The sequence below is a fragment of the Solanum stenotomum genome, chromosome 3 (genome assembly GCF_019186545.1).
Source record: "Solanum stenotomum isolate F172 chromosome 3, ASM1918654v1, whole genome shotgun sequence".
NCBI lineage: Eukaryota > Viridiplantae > Streptophyta > Magnoliopsida > Solanales > Solanaceae > Solanum > Solanum stenotomum.
Genome location: NC_064284.1, coordinates 59,983,590 through 59,994,605, shown reverse-complemented (window position 1 = coordinate 59,994,605; position 11,016 = coordinate 59,983,590). Strand labels below are relative to the sequence as shown.

Here is an 11,016-nt window from a genome sequence, read left to right as displayed (position 1 = left end):
ATGTGAAGTGTTCAAATCTGAGGAGTTTTTAGTGAATTTCACCCACTCCGTTAGATTTTTAATGGTCTTTAACTAATAGATGAGATTTGTTAATGTTTAGATATTTGTAGGATGTTTTTTGTTAACTATGATATTACAAGGATGTTCTTTAAGTTTAGAGTATAGTTCAAGGACTTTTTTAGCCAAAAACTCTTTTTTTTATGATAGAGATTTAGAGACGATCATAGTTAAAAGTTAAGGTATATGTTAGAGATAATAAGAATATTAGATTAATCCAAAATGGCTTTTTATAATTTTAGATTATAATGCAAAACAAAAGGCAGATAAGCTAATGATCATCATGTATATCATTTAGTAAATAAAATTTAAAAAATAATTCCTTATAAATAAAAATTGGATTATATCACTAATTTTAAATTCTTAAATATATGTATAATATTTAACTGATAGTTGGGGGTTCAAGAAAAATCTTTTTAGCTCAAATGATATACAAACTGATTTTTTTTTATTTTTTTTTTACAATAGATGTCCATTTTGGTATATAGACCCTTCAATCCTTATTATGGATCGTATTTTGATTATTTCACGCTCTTACATTCATGTTGCTTTCATGCAACAAATTTATCCTTTTAATATTTAATTATTTTAAATAATTATAAAGGTTGTTTTCAATGCTTTAAAATTTTTCTATTGAATCAGGAGGTTGTCCGAAGAAGCTTCATTGGTTTGTATTTGATGTAGCTATCAATTTTCTCTTATTTTCATCACTCACTTGCCATGTACGTACAATATCTATAGATAGTAGACACATTTTTCATTGTTGCTTGTATTTACGTATCTAATTAAGGTCTATAGTTTAGAATATCTATTATTTTCTATACAATTTTGACGTCCAATTTGTTTTTGTTGCTTTATTTTCTATTTGTCACGAGCATGAACATTGAAGTATTTTTGTTCAATAGTCAGATATCATATTCATAGATTTTGAACTTAACTGTCTAATAGCTAGAAAAGTATCACATCCATGAAACTTCTTTTTTAATTTATCTTTTATTACTCAATATGTGTTGCAATAATCTTAGATAATTATGTAAAATCTTATTCAAATTTACTTGAAATACACTTGTCCAAAAACTATATATATATATATATATATCTGACAATTAAGTTAAACACTATTTTAAAATATACATATATAAATCTGGTAAATAAGCTAATTTTTTTATTGGGGCAGGGGAATCCAATCAATCTCATATTGATTTCTGTTTTACAAGAAATGAATTGAGTGAGATCTATAAAGGCAATTTTTCTTAATAAGCAATCCAATTCCCTACTTTGGCTTTTAAAAAATGATGAAGGAGGAGGAGGAGTATAAAAAGGAGTTTATATCCATTCACATTGGCCAGACTGGTATTAACCTTGGCAATTCTTGCTGGGAACTTTACTGTCTTGAACATGGAATTCAGGTTCATTCTTTCTTTCTTTCTTTCATTTCCAATGCGTGCGCTCACACATTTATATTTGATTCCTTAATTGTTTATCATTACAAGCATGTTTGGGTGAGAATTAATTAAAGAAAGATTTTCTTAGCGGATTTAAGATTTGATTTTTATGAGTTAGGGTTTGGAATTTTACGTGGTCGATTTGATTTGATTTATTAATGTGTTCAAAACATATTATTTGTACTTTGTTATTAATGCATCTTCACAGATCAAGAACTACGAGATCAATCTACTATACAAGAGTTTATTCAAACACTTATTTATATTATTTATTCAATACTACATTCATTGTGGGGTTAGGCTTGACATATATATTAATAGTAAAGGTCTAGTATATAGTTCCTAATCGTAAGTCTATAGGCATGATTTTTGGCTGACAAGATAAGGTCTGCATATACTCTATCATCCCCAGACTCCCACTTGTGGAATTTCACTGGGTATGTTGTTGTTGACTGGCAAACTAATAAGATCAGAAAGATGGTCAGGCCACCTAATTGATTACCTTCTTTGTAGCAGTGTTCGATCATAGGAGCAATTTGTTAGGCGATGTTGAACGCCTCGTTGAAGCTGGACATTAAAACGAGGGAGTGTCTTAATAAGAGCTTTGTTTGGGGATGTTGAACGTCTCGTTGGGGGTGGATTATAGAAACTCATAAACTTTAAATTATAGATCTGTGTTACATTAGTAACTTTTATGGTAGAAATACAAATGTACTTATAACTACCGTATTATAAATGACATAATTGTGTACACTAGTCTTTGATATCTATAAATTTGTTAATTTATGCTGATCCTTGACATTTATCGGTAGCCTGATGGCATGCGGAGTACTTCTGAAGATGAAGATGATGATGATCGTGATTACAGGTTCCGAACATTCTTTAGTGAAACAAGTTCAGGGAAGTTTGTTCCTCGTGCTCTGTTTATCGATCTTGAGCCTAGTGTTATTGATGAAGTAAAAAGTGGAACAAATAGCCAGCTCTATAACCCTCAACAATTTATCTGTGGCAAAGAAGATGCAGGAAACAACTTTGCTCGTGGTTACTACACTCGTACGTATTGATTCTAAATTTGGACCTTTTAACACATGAGTACAATTCTAATCTCTTTTTTTAAAAAAAAAAAAAAAAACAGTTGGAGGGAAGATAATCGATGAATGTTTAGATCGTATCAGAAAGCTTGTGGATGATTGTTCTAATCTGTCGGGTTTTGTGATCTTTAACGCGGTTAGTGGAGGCACTGGTTCGGGTTTTTGTTCACTTCTGTTGGAAAGCTTGTCAACTGAGTATGAGCCAAAAGAAAAAATTGCATTTACTGTGTATCCTTCCCCTGATGATGAGTTTTCACCATCTATTTTGGACTCATATAATACTATTCTTGCAAGTTATTCCCTCAATGAACATTCCAATGTTACTCTCATGTTTGATAATGTCTCTGTTTATGACATTTGTCGCCGCTCTCTTGATATTGAAAACCCCACCTATGTTAACATGAATCGACTCGTCTCTCAGGTATATATATATTTGATCCATCATGTCTTGTTTCTTAAGGGACGTCTAATAAAAAATAATATAACTAATTTATTTTCTTATTGTTTGTTTTGGTTAGGCCATCTCCTCTTTAACTGTTTCAATGAGGTTTGAAGGATCAACATTTAATCAAAATTTACGGTCCTTTTGTGATAGCATAATTGGTTTTGCGGGTTGTTCATATGTTCCGGTTTTGTCAGCCGCCAAAGAGATTCAACATAAACAACATTCATTTGTAGAACTTACAAATGCTGCATTAGAACCGTCGTCTTACATGGTTAAGTATGATCCATGTAAGGGAAAGTATATGCATAACTTGATAGTTTACCGCGGGGATGATGTGGATTTTGATGATGTGGATAATGCAGTATCTATGGCCAGAACAAGAACTGGATTTGACTATTTCGATACTTCTTATAGGTCTGGCATCAATTATGTGCCCGTGACAGTCTATCCGGGAGGCGATTTAGCAACCGCGCAGAGGGAAGTGTGCGTAGTATCCTGCACGACGAGTATCCAAGACGTTTTTACCCGAATAAGTCACAAGTTTAATCAAATGTATGTCAAGAAGGACTTTCTTCATTCGTATTTTTGTGAAGGTATGGAGGAATATGAGTTTTCTGAAGCATATGAGGAGATAGCTATAAAACTTGTAAAATTATGCCAGGTGTTTGAAAACGAAGATCCATAGATGATTGAGGCTAATGGCCTAAGCCGAAACTCGTAGTCACGAGGGTGTTTGATTAACCTTATAAACCCATCAAAATTAACTTACAACTGTTTTTTGAAATTTTGCCTTTTTAAGGCATAACTTTCTACTATTATAGAAGAGTGACTTTAATTTTGGGTATCAACATGTGTGCTTTGTCATTTCATGATTGGTTGTTTTTTTTTTGTTTTTGTTTTGTTTATTCCATATGCATAATATTAAGAGATCCACAAAATCATCTATGCACAATTATTAATGAATCTATTCCTTTGTATTATTTGTTCATATTTTTATTTACACAGTTTCAAAAAAAATCATAAACAAAAAGAATATTTTACTAATTTACCTTTTAATTCTTTTTAATATTTTTTCGTTTACTTTTTACTTATCACATTTAAACTTGACATATTCATTAAAAAAAAACAATGATTGACATGGCTATGGAAGAGTATTTTTACTAATTTACCTTTCAATNCAAAATCAACTTACAACTGTTTTTTGAAATTTTGCCTTTCTAAGGCATAACTTTCTACTATTATAGAAGAGTGACTTTAATTTTGGGTATCAACATGTGTGCTTTGTCATTTCATGATTGGTTGTTTTTTTTTTGTTTTTGTTTTGTTTATTCCAATGCATAATATTAAGAGATCCACAAAATTATCTATGCACAATTATTAATGAATCTATTCCTTCGTATTATTTGTTCATATTTTTATTTACACATTTTTTTAAAAAATCATAAACAAAAAGAATATTTTACTAATTTACCTTTTAATTCTTTTTCATATTTTTCGTTTGTTTTTTACTTATCACATTTAAACTTGACATATTCATTAAAAAAAAAACAATGATTGACATGACTATTGAAGAGTATTTTTACTAATTTACCTTTCAATTCTTTTTAATACTTTTTCGTTTACTTTTTACTTATCACATTTGAACTTGACGTATCCATTAAGAAAACAATGATTGACATGACTATTTTACAATATTAACCCTAATAAGTAATAATTGATGTTAGTATTGTTGGATATTTTGCAATATATAAAAGTCTTAAATTAAATAAATTGCTCATGAAAGAACATGATTCTTATAAAAAGTCATTTGATCATGAAAGAACATGACTCTTATGAAAAGTCATACGTTCATGATAGAACATAACTCTTATGAAAAGTCATCTCTTAAGTTCTATAAATATAAAGACTCTCTATAGGTTGTCTAAGAAAAATCTGCATGTATAAATAAAAGATTTTGTATTTATTTGTATTTTTCCAATATGTATACGGACAATATCTCTTTAAAGAAAGTGATTTTACATGCCTCAAAGCCATCTTCTTCGTCAATTATATTTCCTATTATTTTTTCTAACAAGTATTAAGTCTTGAAAACTAATTTAGAAAATAAGTAATTAATGTTAAGGATAAACCGCTACTGAAATTTGAACCCTTTATTTTATGGTAGATGGAACACTTAATGGAAACTATAATAATTCATATTCGAATCAAATGAATTCAATTTAATAAATATTATTTAAATTAATTGAATTATAATTATCTTTATTTACGTAAGGCCCGTGCTTGCACGATCTTATCATCGTCTAGTTTATCTTATACATATGACTTTCCATTTGTAGAGCAGGATTTTAAGAGAATTTTTGTCATAATTTATATTACTGAATTTATGTCGTGCTGTAGGGATCAACTTTTGGTTCGATTAGATTTTTTTTTTTAATAATATTAGTTGTGATTAATGTATTTCAAAATATAATTTTAATTCAATATCATTTAAAAATCAAGTCTCTTATTCGTTTAATATAATTTTTTAATTTTAGATAATTAATTTTTATTTTTAAAATTTAATATAATCTTAGGATTACAATTGTAATTATATTGGGTTAAATAAACAGATCAAACTAATAATTATTACCTAATAATTACACTAATTTCAATTATTCGAAGCAATAGTTTAATTTTGTTATTGACAAACTTGTTGACTTATAGTAGCGGGAAGAGTCTGGAACATCTTTGTCCTTTTCTAATTTTTATAGTAGTAGCTGGAAGAGTGTAGAATTCACTGGAATTAATGGCATCTGCTCTGATCAAATCCAGAATTAACTCTGCCCTCCGCGGCGGTGCATTCAAGAGGAATTTCTCTTCTTCCGCCCACCACGATGAGGCTCGTAAGTTCATAATCATCAATCTCCCCAATATATTTTTTTTTATCATAAATATTTACTACGACATGTGCTCGAAGAGAGTTGTATCGATATACAGTTAAACTTCTCTATAGCAACTTTGTTTGTGTGGAAATATTTTGATTGTGTAAAATGTTATTATATTGAAACATATAAAATAGACTTAAATTATCATTTTTCATGAGTTCTAACTTCTATATCTCAATTATTTATTATTCTTTCTACCTGTCTAAACTATCACTCTTTTTATATTTAAAATACACTTCAATGCGGAGGTGACCAAATATTTGTTCTCAATGATAACTTGTGGCGTGTGTAGGTCAATTCAACATTGAAGTGTATCTTAATACTATGAGAGTGATAGTTTATGAACCTAAATGAAATAATGGATAGTTGAGGTATGAAATTTATATTAAAAAAAAAAGTGATACCTTAGGTGATTTTTTTGTCATTAACTCTACCATAGCTGTTAGAGTGGGTTAGAATTGGGGAAAACTAAACAAATTGGATCCATTAGGAAAAGTAATTATCTAAAGTGGATCCAATCCAATATATTTACCTGATTGGACCCACAATCCAAACTATTTATCCGATTGCCCCTTGTTCTATTTATTGAATCATTGTTTCTTCCTCTTTGATATCATCAGATTATATATGTATATATATATTTTGTTGGTATCAAACAGTAAATGCTCATTAGTAATTAAAAATAGGGGTGTATGAAAGTAAGGGGTAACCGCTTATAAATAGTTTCCCTTTTTGGGTGTAAGTGTTCGTTTCCCGAAGAATTTCACATTATATGAGTTAGAGTTTCACATTGGTTGGGGAATGGACCAACAATTCTCCCTTCTTGAGTTAGCTTTTGGAGTTGAGTTAGGTTTGATTGTTATATCTTTACATTGTATCAGAGTCAGACTTATCCTTGATTGGGCTCACAATCCATGCTCCAGTTGATCCTATACATGAAAGGGGTATTAGAGTAGGTTAGACTCTCAACATGAACATTCATCAACTAGATGGAGCATATACCATCAACATGTTCAACTAAATTCAATATTTCGGATACAGAGTATAAATATATACATTTGTAAAATCACCAAATTTCGATGTGATTGAAGTGTTAATATTGAATGGTTTGTGTGGGCAGGTGAAGCAGCTAAGTGGGAGAAAATTACTTACGTTGGAATAGTTACCTGCGCTATTCTTACAATCTTTAATCTCTCTAAGGGTCATCCCCACTATGAAGAGCCTCCTGTAAGTGTTAATATGCTGTTTTCTGTCTTCAAAATTTCGATAGCACAACTTCACATGAAAACATAAATTCATATTGACAATATGTTTCGGAGGGATTTCCACTGTTCCTGTTGAAGTAATGAGATTTGAGATAACACTACGATAATTTGGTCCTTATAATATCTAATGGTCTAACTTGTATTTCATCTGTTGATTGGACAGAGCACATTATAAGGGGAATATTTGTTTCGAGGGTTGAAAGTTTGTATAATAAAGGGGAATTTACAACTGAGACAGAGTGTATATGTTCTGTTCATGACTACATAACGTTATTTTACAATTCTTGCTATCATTTCTGTTTGCAGCCTTACCCGTATCTGCACATCCGTAACAAGGAGTTTCCATGGGGTAATTCTGATACCTAAGATCTCTATTACGTTGCTCGTCAATGATTTCAAGTTTACTGTATCTCGTTTTTAATCATACCTGACCATGAGCTATATCAGAACATAGATCTTCTGAATATTAATCTGTTGTCTAACTGAATTAATCCGATCGAGGCATCAAAAATGCTGTAGTATACTGTTCATCTTGTTTTCTCCTTGTTTGCACGATAATGGGTAGCCTGGTTTTTGAATGCTTTGTTTTGTCCCTTTGATGTAGTTATGATTTAAGTTGCTTGGACTCGGATGTGGGGGTCTGATACGGGTGTGGATCTAGAGATTGGGTCCTTCATGATCTATATTTTAAGATTCGGGGATATAGATAGAGGTGCAATGATTCGGCTAAAAATGATTTAAATATCTAAAAATAGAGTTATTATCTCTAAATTTGAGACATGGGAAAGCTTACAAGGTATTATGAAGAAAAATATTGATCGAGAGCAGAATCCTTGAAAGTTATAAGGAAAAAGATTGACATAGAAATTTCTATATACAAGATTACTCCATTTTCTTGAATTTCACCTTAGTTTTAGTTTTGATTGCAAAAATCCTTGTATATATGTCCCAGATTTCTACATTGATTTTGGTCAAAGTGCACAAAATTGATTTGACCAAGCAACTGCCCACATTCACGTCGTGTTGATATGGATGCAACACTGAAAGTGAAGAGTCAGAGCAACTTAGGTTACACACTTACAATGTTGAAACATTTACAAAATTGGTCTTTTAATTTAAGTCTCATCATCTCAATGAGTCATGAATATAACCGTTTTGGTGAGTGTTCAACTATGCGTCATCTCTTGACGCTTCCTTAGTTCAATCTAAGGTGGAAGGGAAATAAGGACTTGAAGTAATGAAATCAACATTGTCACTGGTGCATTACCTTTCAATCGATAGCTCGTCCAGTTCCAGTATTACAGGGTTAAGTGAGTGACTTATTTCTGTAGTAGCTGAAAGATTCATGTGTGGATTAGTTTGTATTACATTTTTGTATGGTATAGAAACTGTTTGATACTAAAATATTTTTTGCCCTTCCCGAATGCAGGTCCGGATGGCCTTTTCGAGAGGAAGCATCACTAAAATCTGTATATATATATTCGTGAAGGCTTTAAAAAGTTCAACGAACAGCATCATTGATTGAAGTTGTGTTGAATATGTTTGAATTTACTTCAGATGTTTTATGCTGATACTAAGGCCATATCTGTGATGTACTCTCTCCCTCTGGTGTTCTATATTGTGCATGTTATGTTTCTCTACAGTGTGCTCTCTACAAAATAAAAAATGAAGAGTTTGTTTAAATTGTTACCTATTTATACTCTATTGCCTGAGTGTAAGAGTGGCAAACAAATGGATAGAGTGGAATATAGGATGGTAGAAAATTAATCTATGGATATAATAGTCGATCCGATCCATATTTGATATGGAAAAAAATGGGTAAATCGTAAACCCGAATAATATGGATATTCATATAATTCATCATTTCTTATTACGTAAAGAAATAAGTTTTACATGACTTTTTTCTTAACCCTCGCCCTTCCTCATCTGTGTTTGTTTTTCATGTTATTCTAGAAATTATTTTTCTGGAAGTGAGTGATTCTGAGTTGAGGTCGGGAAGTCGAAATATGTGTTTCAAATCGATCGGTGTCAGGTCGGGTCGGAGTTTGGAAGGTGGATCAGCTGGTGAAATTTAAGAAAAGTTTTGAAAAATATTTTCTTGATTTAAGGGAAGTTTTGAAATTTTTCCCTTACTTTTATGCATGGAAGTTATTTTTTTAAAATTAGAGGAAAGTAAGTTTATTTGAAAAATATTTTCAAAAAAAAAAAACGTAAGTTAAACAAACAAAGGAAAATTAAAAAAATATTTTTTTTCGAACTAAGCATTAACCCTATTAATAAGTGTAGTTTTTAGAGTTTCTACGTCCTTATATTTTATCCTTACATATTCTAAGGAGAATATAATTATCCATATTTTATGATGGATTATACGGGTAAACTTATATATAATTCACATTTATTCTAGGAGAGTATAATTATCTATATTTTATGATGGATTATACGGGTAAACTTATATATAATTCACGTTTAAATGATTGGATAACCAACCCTAAAATGGATTGGATTGAGCAACTCAACCAATTTGACTCATGTACCTTGGATTGAAACCTCAACATTGCACAAACACAAGTGTCACGGAGTTGAAAACTGATCGCTCAAAATTAGGACAATATATTAGTCGTTACACAATCTAATGCACTAATGCCAATTACATATACAATCACTCAAGGATTTAATGTAAAAGTAAATACTATAATACACATCAGGATCTTAAACACGATAATCTTACATAGAGATCGTTAGGGGTACATACTTGATGCGGAAGACATCATCACAGAGAGAAGCAAAAGCGTTAGTCGTAAATTAGTTTCTACCTCTTTGCCCTAGTGTACGTTACCACAACTGTCAGCTATAGATTTATTGTAGAAAATATGTGGTAACCCTATTGGGTGGAGGGAGGACCAATTTATAGAGGTTAATACTTAATTTGGTACATCCATCAAATAACTAATGTACGGACGAGATCTATTATTTATTAAATATTATTTATAGTATTACTTGGGTCACAAGTAAACTTGGGCCATAAGCAAGAAATTATTCTTACATTCTCCCACTTGGCACAGTGACCATATAACATTAATATTTTATAAGCATTAGTTGTGCATGCAATAAATCTCTTTTATAATGTCCATCATACATACTGCAATATAACAAACTACTAATGTGAGTTATGGCGATCGTACTTAAATTTTAAGCTAGATACTTCCTTCCATATACTATTACATTAGCAACTTATCATACTAGGTTCATAACCTACCACAATAATGTCTCATAAATACTTATCTTGTAATAGCTCAAAACAATAATGTATACACCATTATGAGAAACAAGAGATTCATTAATATATATCAGAAACACATAATTGAGCTCAGAGTGTAAAACATCATAAATGTATCAATCATAAGTATAACCAAGACTCATTATTTGAACATGTTTTTTTAAATATCTTTGGTTGTAAGCTCTTTGTTAACGGATCTGCAATCATGAGATAAGTATTAATATTCTCAAGTAACACTCTTTGTTTCTGAACTTCTTCCTTGACAGTGAAGTACTTTAATTCCATATGTTTGACACATTTGGAGTACTTATCATTCTTGGAGAAGAATATTGTTGCAGTATTATCACAATAAATTTCCAGTGGCTTGGTAATGGTGTCGATAACCCCAAGTCCTGAAATGAAGTTTCGCAGCCATAATGCATGAATTGTGGCTTTATAATATGCCACAAACTTTCTTTGCAACTTTCCAATGATCAATTCCAGGGTTACTTTGATATCTTTCTAGCATTCTG

The 11,016-nt window shown here is 30.9% G+C and overlaps 2 protein-coding genes across 2 annotated transcripts; both read left to right on the top strand.

The window, feature by feature from the left end:
• Positions 1–1,349: 1,349 nt before the first annotated feature.
• Positions 1,350–3,743, top strand: LOC125859108 (tubulin alpha-2 chain-like). Its single transcript, XM_049538831.1, has 4 exons — positions 1,350–1,466; positions 2,315–2,555; positions 2,638–3,014; positions 3,112–3,743. Exons 1-4 carry the CDS (start codon positions 1,350–1,352, stop codon positions 3,721–3,723), a joined length of 1,347 nt encoding a protein of 448 aa, XP_049394788.1. The 3' UTR covers positions 3,724–3,743.
• A 2,023-nt stretch (positions 3,744–5,766) lies between these two features.
• LOC125859943 (cytochrome c oxidase subunit 6a, mitochondrial-like) lies at positions 5,767–8,864 on the top strand. Its single transcript, XM_049539796.1, has 4 exons — positions 5,767–5,920; positions 7,083–7,189; positions 7,534–7,576; positions 8,657–8,864. Exons 1-4 carry the CDS (start codon positions 5,824–5,826, stop codon positions 8,689–8,691), a joined length of 282 nt encoding a protein of 93 aa, XP_049395753.1. The 5' UTR covers positions 5,767–5,823; the 3' UTR covers positions 8,692–8,864.
• Positions 8,865–11,016: the final 2,152 nt, after the last annotated feature.

Excerpts from the sequence above, each read along its gene's own strand:
- LOC125859108 (XM_049538831.1), top strand. The coding sequence starts at position 1,350 with ATGATGAAGGAGGAGGAGGAGTATAAAAAGGAGTTTATATCCATTCAC. Across the intron at positions 1,467-2,314 it reads GTCTTGAACATGGAATTCAG|CCTGATGGCATGCGGAGTAC; the intron begins GTTCATTCTTTC and ends ATTTATCGGTAG. Across the intron at positions 3,015-3,111 it reads TGAATCGACTCGTCTCTCAG|GCCATCTCCTCTTTAACTGT; the intron begins GTATATATATAT and ends TGTTTTGGTTAG.
- LOC125859943 (XM_049539796.1), top strand. The coding sequence starts at position 5,824 with ATGGCATCTGCTCTGATCAAATCCAGAATTAACTCTGCCCTCCGCGGC. Across the intron at positions 5,921-7,082 it reads CGCCCACCACGATGAGGCTC|GTGAAGCAGCTAAGTGGGAG; the intron begins GTAAGTTCATAA and ends TTGTGTGGGCAG. Across the intron at positions 7,577-8,656 it reads TAACAAGGAGTTTCCATGGG|GTCCGGATGGCCTTTTCGAG; the intron begins GTAATTCTGATA and ends TCCCGAATGCAG.